Source organism: Catharus ustulatus, chromosome Z (assembly GCF_009819885.2).
Source record: "Catharus ustulatus isolate bCatUst1 chromosome Z, bCatUst1.pri.v2, whole genome shotgun sequence".
NCBI lineage: Eukaryota > Metazoa > Chordata > Aves > Passeriformes > Turdidae > Catharus > Catharus ustulatus.
This window is the reverse complement of record NC_046262.2, coordinates 11,499,395-11,522,344: the sequence shown is the minus strand read 5'-3', so window position 1 is coordinate 11,522,344 and position 22,950 is coordinate 11,499,395. Positions and strand designations below refer to the sequence as shown.

Below are 22,950 nucleotides of genomic sequence, written 5' to 3'. Positions count from 1 at the left end.
AATTCTTCCAGAACTCTGCCCCTCTTCTGCCTCTGCATGAGCAATCACAGCACCTCAGTGACACCACCCCCTACCCCAAAAGAGCACAAGGTATGGGGAAAAAGAACTGTGAGACAGCCTTTTCTTCTGGTGTGTTCCTCTGGGAAAGGTGGCACTTCTGCAACTTCCTTCACTACATTTTCATTCTGGCCTCCCTATGCTCTTTGTGGCTTCATGTTTCTGTTTGGGAGAGGAAATTTTTGGCTTGATGGATAAAGAAATGTTTTTTGTTTTATATTGTCTCCTGCAGAACAGAATTCTGATTCAAGCACCTGAGTTTATTGCAAGCCCCTCTGCCATATATTCTTGAAACTAGACCACAAGAGATTTTCAGTGATCTGATTCATTCTGTTGCTTTCGTGACACAAAGCTGTCTTGGCAGAGGCAGATGGCAGCAGCAGAAGTCTTGCAGATGAAACCACCTGTGCACATTACTGCATAAAAGCCAACTTGCCTTTATGTAATTCCTTGCACACAGTGCTGCCTCAGAACTCTGCAGCTGTGTGGGCAGAGCACAGCTTTGCCATCCCAGAGCTGTCACTGCACAGAAGGAGCAAGACCAGTGATTTTGCTGATTTTTGGCTTGCAGCTCCTATCCTCCACACTGGGAGCAGCAGCAGCATACTGAGGTTTCCCAGTAAAATAAATAATGCCAAAAGCAACCTGGCATTGCCAGTAGCTGCCTACTGTCTATGTCACTGTGATTACAGCTCACCTTGTTTCTTCAGCTTTCCTCTCTCACAAGGGTGAGCAGAAAGCAGGATTCCCAGTAGCCTGTGCTTAACACCAAGTCCTCAGGTGTCTGCAAGCTGCTTCTCTATTCACAGGAGGTACTGGTGTGCCTCAGCAGAGTCTGAAAGCCCTGTGGTTTCAAAGAGAGCTTGGTTTTGGCTCTAGCACCTCTTCCACTCTCATGCCTGGAGCTTTGCAGCCACCCCTGGTACAGCAGCCCCACCTCCACAAAAACCTGGACCCAGGCTTCCCCCCAGCCCACAGCACTGCTGATGATCCCAGCAGGAGCTGCAGCTGAAAATTTGGGATAGGATCCCCCTTAGTCCAAGGTTTTGTGGAAGTGAAATCAAGTGCTTTTCTGTGGAAAAGAGCAGAGATGGTGGTAAAATATGAGAGGTGTTTATTTTCCTTAGATAAATCTGTTCCTTTTTTTCATTGAAAATAAGATACTTTTTCCAAAAGCTGCAGGGTTGTTTTTTTGGGTTTTTTTACACTCTCAAAAAATGGAGTGGTTTGTCTTTTTTTGGGGTTTTTTTTTAGCTTATGTACATTTTCTGGAAAAACAATTAAAAACAATTGTCAGACTGTGTCTGACAGAGAAGCTCCAACTTTGTGGCATAGATTTATTCCTTTAGACATTTTAATCAGTGCATTTCTACTTTGTGTCTCAATTTTTCTGTTGTTTGACAAGCCTTTGGGGCCTTTTACATTCATTTGGTGACTATCCTGATGTTGGATTAATCTAATTTCACTGTGACATGTAAGTTATGCTGTCAATCTTTAACAATAACCAGAATTTTTATTCTTTGAACCCACCGCAGCAGCTCTGTTTCCAATGAAAGAATCTCAACCCATCGCTCTTAGTGTCATTCAACAAAATTCTGTATTGGAGTTTGCTGCAGCAATACATCCTACATCCTAATATCAGATTAGGAGAGTCTGATATAAAAATTAGATTTCCCTGGAAAATGCAAAAGAAGTATTTGCAAAATATAGAGTCTGTTGAGCCACAGTATATAGCCATCAAACTTATAAACACTGTTTTTTATCATTCTTAGGTTGCAAAAGATGAATTTCTGAATTGCTGCTATGGAGTTAGTGCTTCTGTGGATACTGATGCCTACTTCATTTTAAGGATGAATAAATCCTGGAAACTCTGTCTTTTGCTTTTATTTGTCCCAAATTTCTTTAGGGCCATAGACGACAAATAAGTGAAATACTGCTTAGTTTGTTGTGGGTTTGATTTTTCCCGCAGGTCCCATCTGAACAACGCTTTTGGAACAGCAGGATGTGATGGCACCAGCAAATGTGCAAGTGCTGGGCTTTGACACATGGCTTTGTGTTTCAGCAGGTGGCGCTTAGAAGCCAAGGAAAAGCCATCCTGACTGAAACATGGAGCTGCCGCGTGAGCAAGGGATGAAACAGTTGGTATAATTTAGCAATTGCATTTTCTGGCATTATCAGTTGTTTTCTTGTGTGTCTGTACTTCAGATTTGTTTTGCCAATGCTCTGTGACACACAGGAGTGCTAATTTGGGTGGCCTCATGATCACAGTAATAAGGAGGTGTTTGACTGTACAATAATTCTTCACAGAGGTGGTAAGTCTTCTTTATATCACATTTTATCAGTTTTTAAATGATAGCTTCAGAAACCCCTCAACCACAGAGCTAACTAGCTTGATTTAAAAGTGTATTGACTGAAATCCAACTGCTTCTCCCCCCAGGCTGCAGCACTGCTGTATTGCTGTACAAATACAGGCCTTCAAATCAATAAACACAACTGCTAAGAAGCTGAGATGGGGCTGTACTCCTGCTCTGCAGAGCCACTATGTCTCTTGCTGCCAGAAGAGATGGTTTCATATTCAGCTTCTGACTGCCAAAAAGTGCCCTGGAATCAGCCACACGTCCCTGCAGCAGAGCTTGTCAGACCACCCTTTCAAGGTTTATTTCATAGCCCAGACTTCACATCGCAGGCATTTAGCCATCCCTCCACCCTGGCAGAAGCAGTCCTCCTGACTTCCCACACTTAGCTGGTCATCTGCTGCCCCACTGGCACACAACAGCATTTTTTTGTGTTATTTCAGACTTTCTAATGGATGTGCACAAGGGGAGGAGATGTGGTAAACAAACTAACACTTAAATCCAGGGATGACTATTGCCTTGAGACATAATTAGCATTTTTCAGCATCCTCAGAATTAGAACGTGGCTCACTGTTATAATTGACAATACTCTTAAGTATATTTGTGTACAGCTAAGAGACGTTTGCATAGTGCAGAAGAGTGCAAAGATGGGAGGGAGGGCATGTGTGTGGCACCACGACTGCAGGAGAGGGGCTGGAGCCCAGAGGGCACATGGCAGCTCCAGGCACTGTGTCATAAAGCAGCTACAGAGAAACCAGTGTCAGCAAGCTGGGTCTCGGTGTGCAGCTGAGTAAGAGCACTGGAGGCAGAAGGGGGAGAGGGAAAGTTATGCTGAACTAAAGGAAGTGCATGGAGTATGTGAAAGCTGAGAAATACTCCTGTGTGGTTACTGAGGCAGATGGGAATTTGTAGACAATTCTGGAGAAATTGTCACTTAGAATAAGGAAACTACTTGGCAGATTGTCCAGATATAGCCAGGGCTGTATCCTCATATATGGACTAAATATAACTTGGCCATAGACAGGAAATGCTTGTGGTGTTTCTGGCTTTGGTGCATATTTGGCTTTATTTTTTTCTTCCCGAAACAAAGCTGAAAGTGGTTATATCTGCATACATCGAACAAATGTGTTACAGAATTACAAAAACTGAAGGAAGCATAGCACATACAGCAGAGGATTTTCCTGACGTGCTTTTGCTCCTTCCTCTATCCCCTTTTTGTGTGTCACTGGAAGGTATTGTTCCAGTATGTCTGTCTGTATCTACAGTCACACTGTGCAAGTTCTCACAGTATAAGCATTATCAGCAGCTCTTTTGGAAAGGAAATACAAGCACTATAAAGCAAATGAATGCTCAGGGCTTTGATCTTTTTCTTCTGCATCAATTAATGCTTCATTTGGCGGTGAACAGCAATAAAAACCATTCTGTATAATGTCACTGGAATGCCTTGAGCCAAATCTGAGGCCCCTTTGCACACAGCAACTGTTAGGTTCTCCCCACTTGAAAGTTTCCCTGGCGCTGGGTTGAGGTGTAGGAGGTGGAGTGCTGTCTTGGGAAGGCTGTATTGGCTTGATGTAGTCCAGAATTGCTGTTTGGTTTGTTCTGTGTCCTGCAGCATTAAATTCTGATTCAAGCAACTGAATTTAATGCAAGCCCCACTCTCTGCCATATATTCTTGAAACAAGGCTGCAAGAGATTTCCAGTGATCTGATTCATTCTGCTGTTCTCCTGGCACAAAGCTGTCTCAGCAGAGGCAAATCGAAGCAGCTGAGGTTTTGCACCATCTCTGTGGCCATTAGCAGTCAGAACAAATCTGAGCATCTCATCCTCTGAAGGTAACAGAAGACTCTTTTCACCCTTAGACTCTGGGAATATGAATGTAACTAGGTAAAGGAAAATTTCAAAGAGCTAGAGGAACTGAGACTGCACAATGATGTGAACCCCTCAAGTCCAGAGTGGAAGAAAGCAGCTTGGATGTCCCATGGCCACACCATTTTGCTGTCATGCAACTGTGTGGCTGTAGCAGCTTTATCTCTAAGTGTGTGCTCCAGACTGTGCAGCATGAAAGGACTGTGAAGTGGCTCAGCCATAATGGAAAAAAAAAAGTAATACTATAAAGAAAAAAGTCACAATACAAAAAAATTTCTAAAAACTAAAAAGCTCCCCACTCCCAAAAAAAAAAAAAAAAAAAATAATACCAACAAACAAAAAACAACTCCTGGAAAATTATAAGTCATTTAAAAACAAAAAAAAAAATTAGGTCTTGTGACCACTGGCAAGGATCCATGATATTCTATCCATCTTCCTCTGTTGGATGTCTCATGAGAACACCGCCTGTCCGAATTCATAGTATTTGTGTGCAGTCACTGCCATTGGGAGTAATGCTAGTAAACAAACATGGTCAACCCAGCCTCTGGAATGGAAAGTACTTATGCTACACTAATAATTGCATAAGAGCTACAGAGAAAGACATCATCATGCAATTTACAGATCTAATTCAGCTTCTGGGAAGAGAAAAGACTTTGCTTCACATAGTTGGTACATAAAATGTTGAAGATTTCAAAAGTATTAGCAGAAGTACCTGTGGATCCTGTAACTGGCTTAAGGGCAGATCTTTGCTAATAGTAGAAAGTAGTGGCATTTAGGGTTCACTTTGTTTTAATTTGCATCTCAAAAAAAACCAAAAAAAAAACCCCAAAACCCCACAAAAAAAACAAACAAACAAAAAAAAAAAAGCCAAAACCTAAATCCATCTCAGGAAACACCTCCCTCAGGTGGGCCTATGTAACATTTTTACTGGGCAGTTAAATCTCATTGTGGTGCTCAAGCTCCTGAATCCTCAGGCACCTAATACTTGATAGCGAATCTAATTTACTGTTTTTTGTCTTTTTACTGTCTTTTGACTGACTGGGGGGGAGTTAGTCTTGACCCACCAGTGTTTAAAAGAGATGGACTTCTATTTAAAAGGAATTTATTGCCATATTTCTTGCTAAGGCATTAATAAGAGCTTAACTCTGTAACCAAGAGAGTAACAAAAGAGTTCTTTCATTTCTACGAGACATGCTGTGATCCTCAGCTGGGACTGCATTGTCACTGCTCTGGATTAATCAGATTTGAAGATCAAAATGAGGTTGAATTAAATTTAATTTGTGCTGCAGTGAAGACTGCTAGCAGCATACTGAATGCTGAGATATGCTACTCCCCACTGGAATGCAGCAGAACACACTTCCCTGCAGTTATAGCATTGCACCGTGAGCAGAGTGCATGAGGGAACTCACAGGATATAGGAAAACAAAGCTACAAAGCTTCAGTATCCTGCTTATGTTAGAGAAAAAAAATGCATGCTGTAATTCTTGTGAGATTTACTGAATTTTGTAGAAGTTGGACATTGTGACATAGGCTTCCTCATTGTTTGGTGATCTCATGCCACTGTTAGGCAGCATCTGGGATATGGTGTCGTCATTTAGGGGCTCTGGATGGGGCTGGCCAGAAGGATCCAGGGGACAAGTGGAGGCAAGGCTGAAACCATCGTTGTGCTGGGGCACCCTGTTGCCATGGCAAAGCTCGTACGTGCTGGAGCTGCAGCTGCCCTCGGTGACTGCACGCTGGCTGGTGCCCAGGAGCCTGTGCAGGGCTTCATAAGACACTGGCAGGTTTAGGTTGGTTCTGTCTGCCATTGCAGGGATCATCTTCAGGTCTGATCCATTCCTGAATTTTTCTGGAAGGCTTGTCTCTGGAGCAGTTGATGGCTGTAGAAAATTTTCCAGTTCAGCTTTTGCCCAAAGCCCATCCACTTTATGGATATGAACATAACCAAAACTCTCTGGGTTAAAGCTTATATCAAAATTCTGTGTGGCAAAGGGAACATCACAGTTAGTCAACAGTGGGTGGTAGATGAAAAGATACTTTGATAACTTACTTGATTTTAGAAAGGTATTTATTATTTCTTTAACTCTAGGTGTAACCCTGAGTAGTCTGACAATAGGTTAGCACAGAATAAACTATCACATGCTGAAAACCCCTTTCCCTGTTAACTTCACGTATCCTGTGTCCTCCTCTGGGCAGTACCCTTGGAGAGTGTTTCATGCTCTATACAGTGTTTCAGACATGTTTCTGAGACATTAATCGCATGCCTGCCATTTCACAGGAAAAGTGTGTCCACCCTGGTGGTTTCTTTCAGTTTTACCTTCCTAATTTAGCAGCGAGGGAAGTAAAAGTTTGCCACAACTTCCTGAAACACGTTAGGAAAATCAGAACTGGGGAGCACAGGGGCTGGGAGAGCTGTGTTAGGCCTCCTATGAAATTAAGAACATGCTAATAATGTACCTGGAGTTACCAGCACTAATGACTTACTTGTCCATCTGGCTTTTAACAGCCAAAGCAGTTCAGACACTGCACAATGTATGAACGATGCTGATCGACAAATCAGGGTACATGGACATCACCAACCAAAAATGTTTGCAAAAGGTCCCCATCCAGCCCCATGATCACAGTTTTGTAGAAAAGCATCTTGGTTGATAAGGAGCTATGGTGTCCAACCTTCTGCCAGAAGCAGGACCTGGACTATTCAGAGTCCTATCAAACCAAGCCTTAAACATATTTCCAAAGGAGAACCCACCTTGCCTTTGGGCAGGCTACACAGTTTTAAATTATTTTCACATGAAAGATTTTTTCCTTATTTCTGGAAGAAGTTTACCCTGAAGTGAAACATGCTTGTTGCCTCTGGTCCTGTCATCACCCATCTCTATACATATACCTTAGGTATTGGAAGGTTGTAAGTAGTATTTCCTACCCCAACCTTCCTTTTCTTCTATAAACAAACTCAATTCCTTCTGCCTTTCTTCATAGATCCACTTCCCAAGATCTCTGTAGTTACTTTGCACAAGTCAAACCTCAGGCACGAGGTCAATTGTGTGTTACTTCCATACTCTTCACTGATATCTGAATGAGCAAATGTGAGCTCTCTTCAGTGAAATGTAGAAGTAATTTCTGAAAGATGTTCTAGTTCATGCAGAAAATGCACCTACTGTCTCTCATGAGCATTAGTTTTGTTCCCAAGAGTCTACACTCAGGTGGAAAGAACAGTGGAAGAACATACGTTTTTTGGCTTCTTGCACAGTTGCTCCAGTGTTTTTTTATGGTCAGGAAGGTTTGGCCATACAGCAGGCTTGATCCTGAAACAGCAACAGTAGACAAAACGCAGCATAAGGGGGCTATGTTGAGGTATCAGAGGTTCATATTGCATTGTTTGTACTAGATCTCACAAAACCCTAGGGCTAGTTGGCATTATCCAATTTGAGCTACAGACATCTGTCCTGTAGCCTTGTTCAACAAGTCTCATTTGAACTGCCTTGATTAGCAAAGTTCTCATGTTGTGCTGCTTGATACTCACAGCTGTGATGCATGTAGAGAATGTTGTCCAACTGATATTCAATCACTGCAGTGTTATAATTATACATGTATATGAATATATATTTAATTTAATTTGTGTGTCTGTGTTGTTGTATATATGCACATGTATAAAACCCTTTTCTTTTTAAAACGGAAATATCCGGGATCAAAATCTCACCTGTTTTTGCTGCAGTTTTATATAAGCAAAATTTGCAGCAGTTAGGGAACTGCAGGATCCCAGCAACAGTAAAACCCAAGAATGAGAAACCTCAAGCTACCTCTATACTCTGTGAATAAAGTAGCACCAGGGTAGATAACTCCAGTGTTCTAAAATATTTAAGTATTAGAATTGGCATGGTATGGCTGAGACCAACTAGCATTGGCAAGGTAACCCCCATGTTTAACACTGCCAGGTAAACCCCATGTGTTACCCTGGAATTAGCACAGCCCAAGTGTTGTCCCAAAACGCAGCTCAAACAGAGTTACCACTCTTGAGCTGGATGTCATAGACAGACTGCTTTGAATGTTGTTGAAGAGTCATGGGCTTTCTGTCTTGCAAGGAGTTCTTAATCTACAGTTAAACTTGGATTTTTTCCCTCCAGATTCTAGTTTCATAACATTATCTACATATCTGTTAATTTTCTTAAGCTTGTCAGCTCTAGTGAGCCATGTCATTAAAAACATATTTACATATTTACAGTTATCCATCTACTGCTGTGTAGCAGATATTTGAAAAAAAAAAAACCCTAATGCAGATCAAGGACTGCTTGGGTAAGGAACATATCCTTAGTCCCACTTCTTCCTGATCTTGCCTCATGGCTGGCTGGAAGACGATTTGGGCAGGCTGGTGTCTGACATCATCAAGCCCCTGTTGCAGAGGGCTCTGCCATGCTGCTTCTGAAAGCACTGCAGAGCAAACATCCCACTGACTCAGTCTGTCAAAGGGAAAGAGGTCATCACCCTGGCACGCTGTTTCCACATTTCTTAGGAGTTTACTCCTAAACCCGCAGGTTCCTTTCTTTTCTGGATTTTGCTTGAAGTTTGTGAGTCAAATTTGCCACCAGTGGGGACACTGAGTCTGTAACTGTTTTGTGGTGACTTTGGCACCAAAGGTCCCAGTGTTTTGAGTGCAAGACTGAAATCTGGTCTAAGTCACAGGTCATCTTCTGCCTGCTAACACTGTTTCTTGCATTGCTCATTTCTACTCTTTGCTTATCATCAGCTTGATACAGAGTTCCAGAGAGAGAGAGAGAATAGTTCACAAGTATAACAGGGAAAGCAAGAAGACTGTCAGAACAGGATTGGTTCCAACGCCTTTTCTGATACAAATAGATTACCTGTTTTCCCAAAAAACTACGATCAGTGCAATCATAGCAACAGACAGCATGAATCCCAGGATGGAGAGTATAACCATGACCACACTGCTATCTAAAGGAAAACAGAGAACATCAGCCAATGCAAGTAAATGTCTCACTGTTAAGCCACCATAACAGTGATGTTTTTTCAGATTAATAAATGAGGAATTAACACCAAGCATTGCACTTGCCTATCACTGGGTTGGTGCAATGGCTCATTTTCTCCTGCCTCTGTGAAGGAGGTAAATTATAGGCTGCCAGAGCATCAGCACCTGGCTGAGCTTCAAGCTGGGTTTACAGACTGGATCAAAGCAGCTTGAAGCACTCACTATGTCCTCACAGCAGCACAGAGATGACTTCTAACACCTGTAATGCCGAGGGGGACTGAAGGGACCCAAGGACCACAAAGATAATTCACGTGCAGTGATGAGATTTTATCCTCTGTTGCATTTGCGATTCAAGTGCCATGTTCACACCCAAGCCCATGGCCCTGAAATGGGTCATGTTTCACTGCTCTTTGTGCCTTACCCAAAATGCCTGGTTGAAGGTCTTCCTTCTCCTGGCAAGCCAGCCAGCAGCAAGCAGTGAGTCAGCCTTCATCTCCCTCTGCACTCACACTCTCATGCTCTATGGCAGCATTTCCTCTGACCTTATTGCTCTTGAGTGAGATTTAAATCTTCATGGAGAGCCAGCCCCAGACCAGAGCAACCCAGCTGCTCTGTGAGTCACCTCCTTGGAGTGCTGTGTCTGAGAGGGCTGACCTTGCTGTGGCTGTGGGCTCTTCCCTCCCCATTCTCTCATCCCTGCTGCTTCTAAGGCTGGCCAGGGAACCCAGACCCCTAGCTCTGCTTCCCTCCAGGAGGACCAAAGTGTTTTCAGCCCTTACAGTTTTCTGTGGAGTGCTGCTCTCTCACTGTCCTGAAGCTCTTGGAAGTGCTCCATTCACTCCATGTGCCCTTAAAATAATCTCCATTGGGCTGAGAGCGTACCTTCACCTCATATGATGCTTCATTTTCAAGGTTTTGCCCCAGCAATTTTATCTGAAGATATGGTGACTCTATTGTCTAAACACACACACACAAAAAAAAAATACAATTATTTTTCGAGCAGACAGTGAAGAATTATCCTCGAGTTCAGCAAAATATGTGAGATCAGGTGCATCCCTGAAATACTGTGCTGTTTACTCCATGTCTCTAGCTATTACACAGGTGGTTATCAGGGCATCAGTCTAGTTAAACAGCAGCATAGCCCAGATAGTATTGAGAAGAGAGACAAATGCTGGGTAAAAGCTTTCTGGAAAACAGCTGAGAGTATTAACTGTGCTTTGTGGTAGCTGACACTGCAGTAGGAAGTATATACTTTCCTGAAAAGGCTCAGAGGAGAGACTGGGTAAAAATACATTTTTGCAACATAAAAAGACAATGTCTGCGATGGCTGTTACAGGGAAGAAGCTGAAATCCTGCAGTGCAGCTCTGGTGCTCTCCATTTCAATGTATTTTGCTCCCTCCTGAATCCATTTTCTTTTTCCCTTAAGTTCTCTGACGTTTGATCTTTGTATATTTTCAAGTCTAATCAACAAGGAGGGAGATTTAATCTGTGAAACAGAGAGCAGTTAATAAGCAAGATCTAAGTGATGTCCTGGTGTTGGAAAAACAAATTATTTGTAGATAGAATTGCCTTGTTAAGGTTTGGGTCTTGACGTGCATCGATGATGTGAGACCTAGGGGGAGGTTAACAAAGCTTGGGAAGAAGGATGCAGTGATGGTAATGGACACAAAGAGTGCAGAATTCATAGGCCATAATAAAGGATATTTTTCAGAGCCCCCAAGATCAGGGCAATAAAGACAACTCAGTGACTGTGCTGAATCAGCTCTGATCTGGGTAGAAGGCAATTCTGGCAGGAGCAGATCATAGCTGCTGACTCACGGCCCACCAGGACACCAGAGCCACCAACTCAAGAGAAGACAAAGACTGAGCCTCAGGACTAATTGGCATGAGATGTGAGAGAATCGTTAATCAACAAAAGATGGAACACTAATTAAAAAGAGAGCAATGTAACTTGTGGCAAGGAACACTTAATTAGCTTGTTTGCTAAAATGTATAAATAGTAATACGTTTTGATAGTTGATGTGCTTTGTAGAATACCACTGAGCATCCAGACTTGTGCAACTGGAACAATCCACATCTCTCTCCAGGGTGTAATTACTGGCATGTTGAACTCCAGGTAACAAATCTGATTTTTGTGGACAACACTGTGCTCCCTCTGTAAAACCCAGGTGTAGTCTGGGCTTTCAAACACTGTGACTATCTTTTGCATGGCTGCCCTGGTGAAAAGGGACATAGAGATCCCTGCAACTCGGCAGCCCCAGTCAGACCCAGCTCACAGGCAGCTGCAGTCTCAGACAGGAAGGAAGGCAGGCACTGGAAGCCTGGAAGGATTCAATGAAAAAGGAGATGTGAAGAAACTTGAAAAATAAGTAAAGAGGTCACACATTTTACTGACTGATGAGCAGAGAAAATAACAGCAAAATCACCACAGCAAAGAGCAAACTTAGAAGTGTTGAACATATGTCTTCTATTCCCACTGCAAAGCCCAAATAAATTAAAATCTTTAGACTGATGAAATTTCCAAATGCCAAATATTGCACCTTTCAAAGTTTTCAGATGCAGATTTGCAGAAATGCAGATTTGATAATTTTTACATGGTATAGGTAATTTTGATAATGTTTAATTTTGTAAACTAATGTAAGCACACCAATACATCACCACTTACCTTCCAAGTACCTTCTTTCTGCCGATAGGCTACTTGGTGTACTAATTTGTCCTTTAAGTATTTCTTCCTGGAGTGTGGTGTACAGTAACGAATAAGATATTCATTTGCCTCCCTTTCATATGTGATATTTATAGCAAATGGAACTTCGGGTTTAACTGCAAATGACAACAAACCAGGACATAACAGCAGCAGAATAATGTTAGTAGAAAATAAACAGGATTTGAAATGCAAAAAAAGTGCACTTCAAGTTCCAGCCCTGCAGGGTGACCTATCTTGAGGAATCCCCATGCTGAGCCCCAGCTCCTCCTTATGCCCTGATCCTGAGAAGGATACTTGGTTTTGACCTGCTAGAGAAGTAGTTTGACCAGCAGGGGAGGTGCTTTTGAGGAATATGACATTTAGTCTTGGAAAGCTATTCTGGAGCACGCCCACCCCTGTGGCAGCTTGAAGGCCTGAAATTCAATCCCTCTAGCACTAGTCCCTAGTGCTCCAAGATGGAGGCCGCCTGGCAAAACCCACCTGGGGGGAGGCACTGGGGAGCAGCCTGTGCTCAGGTACCACTGTGGCTGTCTATCAGGGCATTGGGGCAGAGGGAGCTACAAAGTCTGACAGTTTTAGATAGACCAGAGGAGCTACGGCTCCAGACCCTTGCTGTGAATCAACATCCAACCTGGTCTGCAGGAGACTGTGCCAAAGACCATCTGTGCAAGTACATCAAGTCTGAAATGCAGCCCTCAGGGCTCTCCCCAAGCCGAACCTGAGCTGGATGAGCTTGAGACCTGCAGGGACTTGTGACTGTGGCACTGAGGCTTCCCAAATTCACCTTGATAAGTACATCAGCCCTCACAGCAACACAGAGGCCACACCTCTCTCCTCTCAGGAAAACACATATAACCATAAATTGTTCTCACTCCTTCTACAATCCCCTGATACTTAGATCTTCCACAGTCTTTAGAGTAGGGACTGCCAGAGATGGTCCAGGCTGGCCTGTAAACTAAGAGGTAATGTAAGATTATTACAAAACTATTGGACTGTGGAAGAAATATTTCACAAGAGAGGGATGTTCCAGTGCCTATTGCCAAATGGAGACAAAGCAATGTGGCACCAGAGAAGAACAGAGAAGAATCTGTCCTACAAAGGCTTCTCTGCCGCCCTTGAACGACACCGGTTACCAAGAACAGTAAATTCTGTGTATCCCCTCCTCCCCTTGAGTTTCTTATTTCTTGGCTCAGGCAGGTCCCTGTTGTGTGTTAGCCTGTTCATAGTTACCAGTGCAGGATGCACCTTGTCCAGGATACAGGATACACCATGATGTGAAGCGAGATCTTGCAGCCTTGTGTTCTATGTGCTACTGGGCTCATGCTATCCATTTAGGGCCAGTCCCTAAACTGCATAATCCCTAGCCAGAGATGAACAAAATGTCCCTGCTTGGCAGTTCATCCACTCTCAGGAACAGCTGCTTCAGCCATGGATGGGATTCAATCTACGTCCAGGTCTGGGCAGTGTCACAATCAGCCTGAATTCAGCTACGCATTTTGAATGTAGGTTAATCATGTCTGGCTTTGAAGCAGAGGAAACACAGAAACACCACACTCTGCTAACACCCCAGTCCAGGCCACATGCCCTGCTAAGATGCTGTTTTATGCTGTCTTTATGTCATCTAGACCATTAGGCATTGTGCTGGGCTATTTTTTTCCCAGTAATCCCCATAACTTTAAAAAATCCAAAATGTTAAGTGTCTCACCAATGTCAGTTACAACCAGACTCCTGCAGACCCTTCTCTTCATCTCAGAGTACATGCAAACATCTCTGTTTGAGAGTATATCAATGAACTGTAAGAAGAATACATCCTCCTTTTTCTTCATGTTGGAGCAGGCGTAATTGTTATCTTCCTTGGTACTGTTGGCCAAAGTGACACGACATTAATTTCTTCTCAGTGTTAATATGACTTGACTACTTACCCTAAGGGATGGATCCTGCTTGCTCATTTCACTCATCTCACTAAAGTGAGACTCTACGTGAAATAAGAAATGATGCAATACAAATCAGGAGTTTGAGAGATAGTGTTTTTCCTTGTGGTCCTTGAGCAAAACAGTGAAGTGATGTGAATCACATTAAGCATCACAGAGCTCTCAAGAAAAAAGTGCAATTATTTAATTGGAGGTGTATGTGCTAAAACATTTGCATTTTAAAAAATTACCTTCCCACTACTATTTTTAAATATAGGGCAATGTGTTTTGATGCTCTCTAAAGATAAAGATTAATTTCTTATTTACTTAGTCAGCAGTAAATAGAGGGTCAACAGTCAGCTTGGCCATGAAGGAATCACATGACAGTTTTAGAACTCTTTTTTCCATTTCTTTGGCTCCCATGTTTGAGAACTGCCATAAAACTTCAGTCAAAACCCGTAATAAGTCCCATGAAAATAGAAAAATTCTAATAAACTACGAGAAAAAAATGGAAATAATTAGTGACTAGTATATAAAGATCTACAAAAAATTCCATCACTTTTTTTGGTTGCCACAGAACTTTCAGTTTCAGGAAAAACAGAAAAAGGGAAAAGGATCTGTTATGCTCAAGAAACAAAATTTGATCTTCAGCTTGGCACAGCAGTGAAAATACGGGTGTAAAGAGTTTCAAGGCCTCGATAGGAAGTGGAGATGACTGATGTGTTTGATAAGTGTTGGAGGTTTGTGTGCTTGTTCTAGTGTATTTCTTGTATATCTCTGTGTTCAAAGACAATGGCTGAGTTTTTTGTCTTAACCTAGATGAAGGCATTTTCTCGGATGTGGAAAATGAACCTTCTGGTAAAGAATTTTCTGTGGCAAGGATTTGTGTCTTCAAAAACATTTTTTTAAATACCATTTAAATTAAAGTAAAAAGTTTTCAGTTCATGCTGGGCTTCAACCATATTGCAGGCATTTCAGAGCAACAGAAGCAAGGTCAGAACTACTGGAGGCATTATAATCCCCTTTAGAGACCCTTCCAGCTCATTCTTTTTCTCATTAGGGAGTCATGTTCTGCTTCACTAAACTCTTCTTCTTTGCTGAATACAGTACTCGAACTCGGGAAAACATTCTGAAGCAGGATTTTGTCTAGCTTTGCTGCCCGTGTTTCCCTGCATGTGGCAACGTGACTCACTAGTGCTCAGCATTTCATTTCCCAGGCATTTACCGAGGGACAGACAGCACTTACCACAGCGATAGGGTGTAGTTAGTGTTGTAAGGAGGCAGCTCGGTGAAATTGCAGGTCAGGCTGCTAAAGGAGTCCTTAATTTCCAGCTGGCTGAAGCAGTCAATGTCAAAATTGTCTGGTTCATCATCCCCAAGAGTCCCTAAGGAAGTATTCACAAGATGTTACTGAAGTAAACCTAAGAGTGAATTTAATTTGCAGATCCATTATAGGAGGTTGTTTCTTCATGAGGTTGCCTGAAAGAAAGAGGATCAACCCACCTGCAGAGAAGGCAGAGAAGCCTTGTCCCAAATGAAGTTAAAAGCCATTTGCACCTTCCAAGTTTGCTCTCCCTACACGCCAGTGAAATCCACCCACTCGCAAGAATATTTTGGTGCCATGAGACACCTAAGCCATATTTTTGTTGTACTGGAAAGCTTTCTGAAATGTCACAAATTTGAGCTCAGGAGGGAAATCTTAGACTTCGTGCCAGAATGCATGCTTCCTGCAAGTTTGCTTCAATGACTAATAACACAGTCATGATTTGACTATAAGCATAATTCTAAAGTCCTACACTTGGAATGTATGAGCCCAGTGATGCAAAAAATGACGCTTCTGAGAGAAAGCATCTGTGGCAGAAAATGAAGCCAGTTCAACCTCGTTTCATAAAATCTCACCCACTATAGCCAAGTGGGTGAGGAAAGGGTTATTGTCATGACCCCTTGAATGGATCCTAGGGACAAGAAAGCCTCTCACTCCTTTCACAAATGTTTAAGGGTAGCTGTCATGATCCATAAACCTCTTTCCTGAGTCAAGTGATTATGCTTGATCCCCCACTCAGTCCTCTGCTACCCATTCCTCAGACAGGTCCTTGCCATGTGGGGCCCTGATGTCTGAGAAGAAGAATCACAGAATCAAAGAAAGGTTTGGGTGGGAAGGGAGCTTAAAGATCGATCAGTTTCATCCACCATGGGCAGGAATGACACCCACTAGATCAGTTTGCTCAGGGTTCCATCCAAACTGGCCTTGAACCCTTCCAGGGATGAGGCATCCACAACTTCTTGGGGCAGCTTGATTCAGAGCTTCGCTGCCCTCTAAGGATAGAGTTTCTTCCCAACATCTAATCTAAATTTCTCTTCTGACGGTTTGAAACTGTTCCTCCTTGTCCCATTGCTATCTGCTGTGGGGTATCAGTAACTCACAAATGGAGTGGACCTGTTGAAAAATTTCCAATGGAAAATCCCTCCCAGACAAAATGATGGTCAACTCTTGCATCTGCAGTCAGATTTGAGTAAGAGAAGAAGTCCAGAAGTCAGTCAGAAATGCAGAGAAACACACAAAAGCAGTTCAGGCAGAGGCTAGGAAGGGAACTGCTGTTACCAGCACCCATGATGAGATGGGAGCATCTGATACCACATTAATTCAGAACCCACAGGGAGCTCTCTCCCCCATGAGCTAATACTTAGTGGCTATTGTCACCATGAGCATCTGGTGCTAAGAAATTATTACTGGTCTTCTCAGCACAGCACAGGGAGCCCAGATCTCCCTTAAGGACCACAAATGCAGTGTCCTCTACCAGGGTTGCAACTTAGAGGGGAGAATCTGTGCAGAACAGAGTCAGAGACAGAGGCACAAACACAGACACACACAGGCACAGAGAGGTGCAGAAAAAGCAGATCCTGTACAAAGCTGCTGTATTTAACCATCACATTCACAATAGAGACACAGACATCAGCCCAACTCTGGAACAATTCCTGCAGCAGTTTCAGAGGTGACAGTCTTGTCCAGTGCAGCCCTGTGCCACAAGGGCAGACATGCTTGTACAGAAATATCTACCATATACAGTTGCATATTTGTGGGTAAAAGTGTGTACATAAAAAATACGTGTATTCAAAATCTGGGGGATACCAAGTAAACTGAAATGAATCTGTTTAAAATGGAAAACAACCCACCATATTTTATACAGATATATACACCCAAAGCTGACATGCAAAGGTATTTCACATTCTAAGATTTTACTTGCAACTGCCAGGACACTTGCTTTATGCTCAAGGCAGTATCAAAACTTAAAGGTTAGGATGACTAATCTGCCCTTCTATATGACTACTTGGTGATCTCTGTATATGCAAACTATGTATGTCACATTTTGCATCAACTCAAAAGTTTGACAATCATCCTATTAATAAATGGCTTATAAAAAAATTCAACTATTCACTACTGATTTGCTGAAAAGTTACAGAAATTTGAGTTAATTCTCTATCAGTTTGGTAGCAAAATGAAAAGAAGAAAAGGTTTAATCTTGCATTCAAACAAGGTTTAACCAATGTAGTGCAACTATGGTGCCACACTGGAAGAAAAGCTGACTTTACCACTTATACCCTGAACATTCCCACTGTGATTATACAGTTCCTTATTCATGGAAATAACATAATAGCCATAGAATTAAACCTCAGAAACAGTGTTAAGTAAGCAATTTGAAATGCTATTTCTGCTATGGTTTTCCATGGGCTGATTAATTTTTTTGTCTGACGTAAGTATGCACATAGTTTCAGCCTCACTTCTGCCCTAAACCTCAGAACCACCACGCACAAATGTGTTTGCTAAGTGAATGGTTTTGGTGAGTCTGACATGACTCATTCTGCTAAGGACACTTCACTCAATTAAAAATTTAAAAGACTATTGTAATGTTTGCCTTGAGAAGGCTAGACCAGGCAGAGCTGTGAACCTGGCTCTGCTGAAATCAAGGCAGGGCTTGGGAAGGAATGGTTCTGAACTGAGATATAAACTGCTCTGAAAGCTAAAGTCATGGCAGGTCCTCCACAGAAATGGTTCTCTCTTGGGTTTGGACAGCATCCATCAGGATGGTTCAAACCACAGCAGGAATCTCAGGAGCCTTTAGGAAGAGAAGGGTGTTAGCAGAGGCTAAGGACTTGCTTCAGCTTTATGCTCTAGAGCTACCAGGACTGACAGCCGTGTGCGACACCAAGGGCACAGCTAAGCACTGACTGTCTCCATGCACAGGGGAATGTGAGACCTCCAGCACTGATGTGATCCAGTCACAACTATAAACTGTTACAGTTTAGATGTGCATTAGACAAGTGTGGTAGGAGGACCTCTGAGGGTGCCTTGACCATAAGCCCCTTGTGCCACCTGCACCTGCCTGCCTGCACCTCCTTAGCCCTGCCTGTAGCACTCTGAGGCCTTTTGGGGATCTCCACCAGTTCTTCCTGGCTGGGGGACATCAGCTGGGAGGGAGTTAGTCTGATGCTCAGAAGAGAGGAGGAGATGGAGGAAAGTGTTGCAATTAGCTCTTCCCTCCTCTGCCCATAAGAGTGCCCATAAGGGCAACCTCATGGCTGACTTGGCTAGTGGCACTTTGTATGGAGGCAGGGCAAGTCAGAGAAGCAAAGAGTGAAAATCAAATATCTGTCATGGGTGATTTTACCTCAGGTTATTTAGTGTTTGCCAAACACAGGAGATTCATAAGGAAGTAATAAAAGCTGCTAATTGCTCAATGGGTGTTTTCTAAGTCTGCTCTCAAGTATAAGGAAATAATTATTCATTCATGTTACTGACAAAACAAGCAAAGGTTTGATCATATCTGATTTCGGGAAGCCCTGTAGATTTCAGTGACACCAATAATAAATCACTAGCATTGAACATTCATCACCATAGCTGCTTTCCAAAGCTGGCTTTAAACAGCTGACAGTTATATTAATAAATGGCAAATAAAAATCCCAGGGTGGTAGATTCCGTTCTGAGCCAGTCCCTATTTTCATTTAATCAAAAAATTTACCTTGCATATCCTATGTACATACATATGTATGTACAACTGTCTAGATACATGTGTTAAAATATGTAACACCCAGGGAAAAATGAGATTCCCTAACTGAGAGACAGCATAAGAACACAACCTTTCTCCTAAAAACTGAAGAGTGGAGCTCTAATCTACCAGTGCTACTTTGTGTCCCTCAGGCATAGCGCACAAACTCCTGCCATTGCAGTTCGTTTAGTATCAGACAAATAAGAGTTTAGCAGATCTGGGACTGAATCTCTAAATCAAATTTTTCATGTCTGTGTTGAGAAAATGGATAGCAGCCTGAAACAGTGGTTTTATTTCTGCTTATTATGTTTTTATACTCTGCTTATTTATGGTTTTGATCTTGATACTGCTAAATAATTTTCACTGCTCTAAGTGTGATCATAAAGCCTACAATAAGGCTGAATTTAAAATCTTGTTTATTTATAATTATTTGCTGAGTAGGGGATGAATGCTGTTAGTGATGTGCTGCGAGAACCCCCTGTCTAGTTGCTGCATCAGCCCTTCTACAAGGGACACTGGGGCTATATCCCAGACACAGCTGATGGATCTGCTTAAAAAAAACGTAAAAGCTTGGCTTTTGAAGTGGAACAGCTTGGGCCAAGTTTGAGTTACATTGAAACATTTTATTTGGAGGAGACTGCCAAGAGCAAAGAAGCCAGAGCTTCACTCCTCTCTCCTGGCAGCTCAGAGTGACCATGGGCTGCAGAAGGGTGAAGTTATCCCTGTTCCCAGGCATATGGCTCCACAGGAACTCTATCTACAACAAGGATTAACAGGGTTGACACTGCACGCACCCTGCATACAGCTATGGTCTCCCTTATTTCATGTGGATTTGAATGTTATAAGGACAGCAGATTTGGGGATTAAATAGGTGTCTCTCAGCTCCACCTCAGGCACTGGCACTAAAGACAGACTGGAAGTTAAAACACGAATGTATTTAATCACACAGTCGCATTCTGGAGCTCCTAACTGAGGTTTCTCAGACCATATGTGAGTGGAAGGACGAAGATGAAATGACTCACCATCACCGTCGGCTGAGGTGCAACCGCTTTCCCCCAGGGCGGTGTGCAGGACCATGGCGAAGACGCTGAGCACAGTGCCGGGCTGTGCCATGCTGAGGCCGCCGCATGTGTGCAGCGAGCGGGGCTGCGTGCCAGGGCCGCGCCTTTATAGCGGCCCTCAGCCCCCAGCGCCGCGGCCTGCAGCCGCACCTCGGCACGGGAAATGTAAACATGCCTACGCGCCGCAGGGCTGGTGGCAGCGGGCAGGAAGCCAAAGCAAAGAGCTGCTCGGCTTTTGCTGTGAAACAGCTTCCCGGGCTGAGCACGTTCTGGAGCAGGCCTGCCAGCTCATCTGGGAAACCTGGGAAAGGCGGCACGGACACTGCTTCTTCCTGACTCCTGTGGGGGATTCCTGGTGGTGGTTTCCCTAAGAGCTTGGTTTAGCCCTGGCATCCACTTTGCTCCCAAGAGAGGTGCACAGGTCCAAGGGAGAAAAATCTGCCAGGTATGAAACATTAGGTATGATTGCTTTTGTTTATTCTCTAACTACCGAGATCAAAAGCAGACCGCCAGCAGGTGATTCTTTACTCTTGTGAGATCCTGGCTGGAGCACTCTGTTCAGCCTCAGTGTAAGAAAGACACAGCATGTTGAATCAAGTCCAGAGGAAGCCAGTGAGATGAGGAGAGGCTGGAACACACCTCATGCGCAGACAGGCTGAGAGAGCTGGGGCTGTTATCCCACAGAAGACACGGCTCTGGGAGATTTTATCATGGCATTTCAGTATGTAAAGGATGCTTATAACAAAGATGAGGAGAAATTCTTTACCGGGGACTGTGCTTACAGGACAAGGAGCAATGTTTTTAAAATAAAAGAGGGTAGATTTAGATTGGGCATATGGAAGAAATTCTTCCATGTGAGGGTGGTGAGGCTCTGGCATGGGTTGTCCAGAGATATGTCTGCCCCATCACTGGAAATGTTCAAGTGCAGCTTTGAGTAATGTGGTCTAATAGAAGGTGTCCCTGTACATGGCAAGGGCCTTGGAACAAGGGAATCTTCAAAGGTGCCCTTCAACCCCAAACCTTCTGTGATTCTATGAAGTCTGGCATAGGGTAATGCTGACTCAGAAAAACCTGTGATTTAAAAGATGAATCCTGCAAAACCTGGCTCCTAAGAGCAAAGTGGCACATCTCACTCTTTTTTCAGGCTTTGGACAAAGCAAAGGTGGAAAGTGAAAGACAAAGAGGTGTTAGATATTTCTTTTGCACCGTGTCTGTGGCTGGATACGCCAACATGCACTAGAGCGTAAGGCAGGGCTGACTGATGTGGCTAACTACAGATGATCTTCTGAAAGAGAAGAGCAAGCTCTGGCACAGCCCTGGCTGCACCAAAAAAAGCTTCAGGTTGAAGGTGTAAAAGAAACTGGGGGCAAAGTTTGTAAAAATGCCCAAGTGAACAGAAAAATGATGACACTATAATAAGGAGGCTCAAGATGGAAGCTTTTTTTGTTTGCAAGGAAATAATTGAAAATGCTCACCAAAATGAAGAAAGCTCAGGTCTCATAGCTAGAAAAGCTTCTTTCTTTCCGGGACATCAGGGACTATCCTGCAATGTCTCTTGCTGCCCTAGGCAAGGGTCACTGGGTAGCCAAGGCACTGTTTCTGGACTCCCTTGCCTAGTTTTAATAGGAAGAAATGGCCTGCTTTCCATGAGAGTTCAGCGAGGCTGACTGGAAGATCTCCAAAATCTGTATCCAGCCCCACCTTATGGACCCTCCGTGGGGGTCCCCACAAAGCATTTCCTGCAGTTGCTCTAAGCCTGGGTATGTGCAGAAGGGTGGGTTGGGATCTTTGGCCAGCATGTCTGCATTTACTGTGTTTTGCTGTGTCAGGACTCTCCTTGCTTCGCTTCTATCTGGCCAGGAAAGACCATGATTCATCTCATCCTAACACAGACATTAAAAAGATGAAATAGAAACCCCTTAATGCGTTGACTTCCCTCCATTGAATTGAGAGCCCAGGGTGAGGCAGGCTAGATGTCTGCTCAGCAGACCTCTACAATACCTCCTACCCACCCACAGGAGAGGGACCTGCCTGGCCACCCACACTAAACAGGAGCTGGACATGGTGCAGGGGCCACAGTGCCACTGGAGGTGGCACCACCATGGGCTGTGACTGACCCTCACTCGACAGCTTGACTTCTTTTACAAAACTGTGTGTGTCACTGCTAAATTCACACGGTATCCCTTCAGGAGATTCCCTCTCTCTGAGTCAGCTGAGGGAACTTCAGCAGTTACTGGTTCTCACCTCTCATACTCACGTTTTCTGTGCTTGACCAAAGTACATTGCAGCCAAACTGGAATTAGTGAGATTGAGTCCTGGTGATTTCTAATACCTAAGGCTTCCCCTTGCTTGCTTTAGACTAGTTCAGAATTTTAACATTTTTCTTATTAATCTTTTTTATCATATCATTCTAAAAAAACTCAAGGTAATTTCTACCTCATTTTCTGCCAGAAATGTCATTGAAGAAAGGCTCTCCTGTGCAAATTGGTCACTATCCAGAAATGATACCTTCTCACTTTAAATTTGTCTTGTTTATAATTGAGTGGGCTATCACTTTGATCTTTTTTTTTTCTTTTTTCCTGTTTCAGTAGGAGCAAACTAAAAGAAAAATTCTTTTCAGACATAATATTTTTGTTGAACATGAATAATCTTATTATCAGAGCTGTGCTGCTCAGGGGATTTCCATGTTGTCATGGCTGCATTTTGTCTGGGTGAGGAAATGAGGGACCACAATGAAAAGAAAAAAAAACGTAGTATTGAGAATACCCTGAAGCAAAAGTACATTTTGTTTTACTTCTGCACCTCTGCTTCAGAAGCTGTTTCATTTCTAGGAGATATTTGAGTCTATCCATCTCACCTTGTTGCCTTTCTGTAATGTCTGGGACATAGGAAATTAAATCTCTAAGTGTAAATCTTAGGACAGCTGATGGATTACTTTTCACTTGCAATAAATTTACACTGCTTCTGC

At 43.2% G+C, this 22,950-nt stretch overlaps 1 protein-coding gene across 2 annotated transcripts; it reads right to left on the bottom strand.

Moving 5' to 3' along the window:
• Nucleotides 1-4,619: 4,619 nt before the first annotated feature.
• IL7R (interleukin 7 receptor) lies at nt 4,620-20,096 on the bottom strand. 2 transcript variants are annotated; one of them, XM_033085053.1, is made up of 8 exons: nt 19,944-20,096; nt 15,123-15,261; nt 13,672-13,826; nt 11,928-12,082; nt 10,041-10,218; nt 9,137-9,227; nt 7,507-7,582; nt 4,620-6,256 (listed from the first exon to the last, which is right to left on the bottom strand). In XM_033085053.1, exons 1-8 carry the CDS (start codon nt 20,032-20,034, stop codon nt 5,771-5,773), a joined length of 1,371 nt encoding a protein of 456 aa, XP_032940944.1. In that variant the 5' UTR covers nt 20,035-20,096; the 3' UTR covers nt 4,620-5,770. The 2 variants fall into 2 exon arrangements, with proteins under 2 accessions (XP_032940944.1, XP_032940945.1); XM_033085054.1 differs by having other exon boundaries at nt 4,620-6,157.
• Between the last annotated feature and the right edge of the window lie 2,854 nt (nt 20,097-22,950).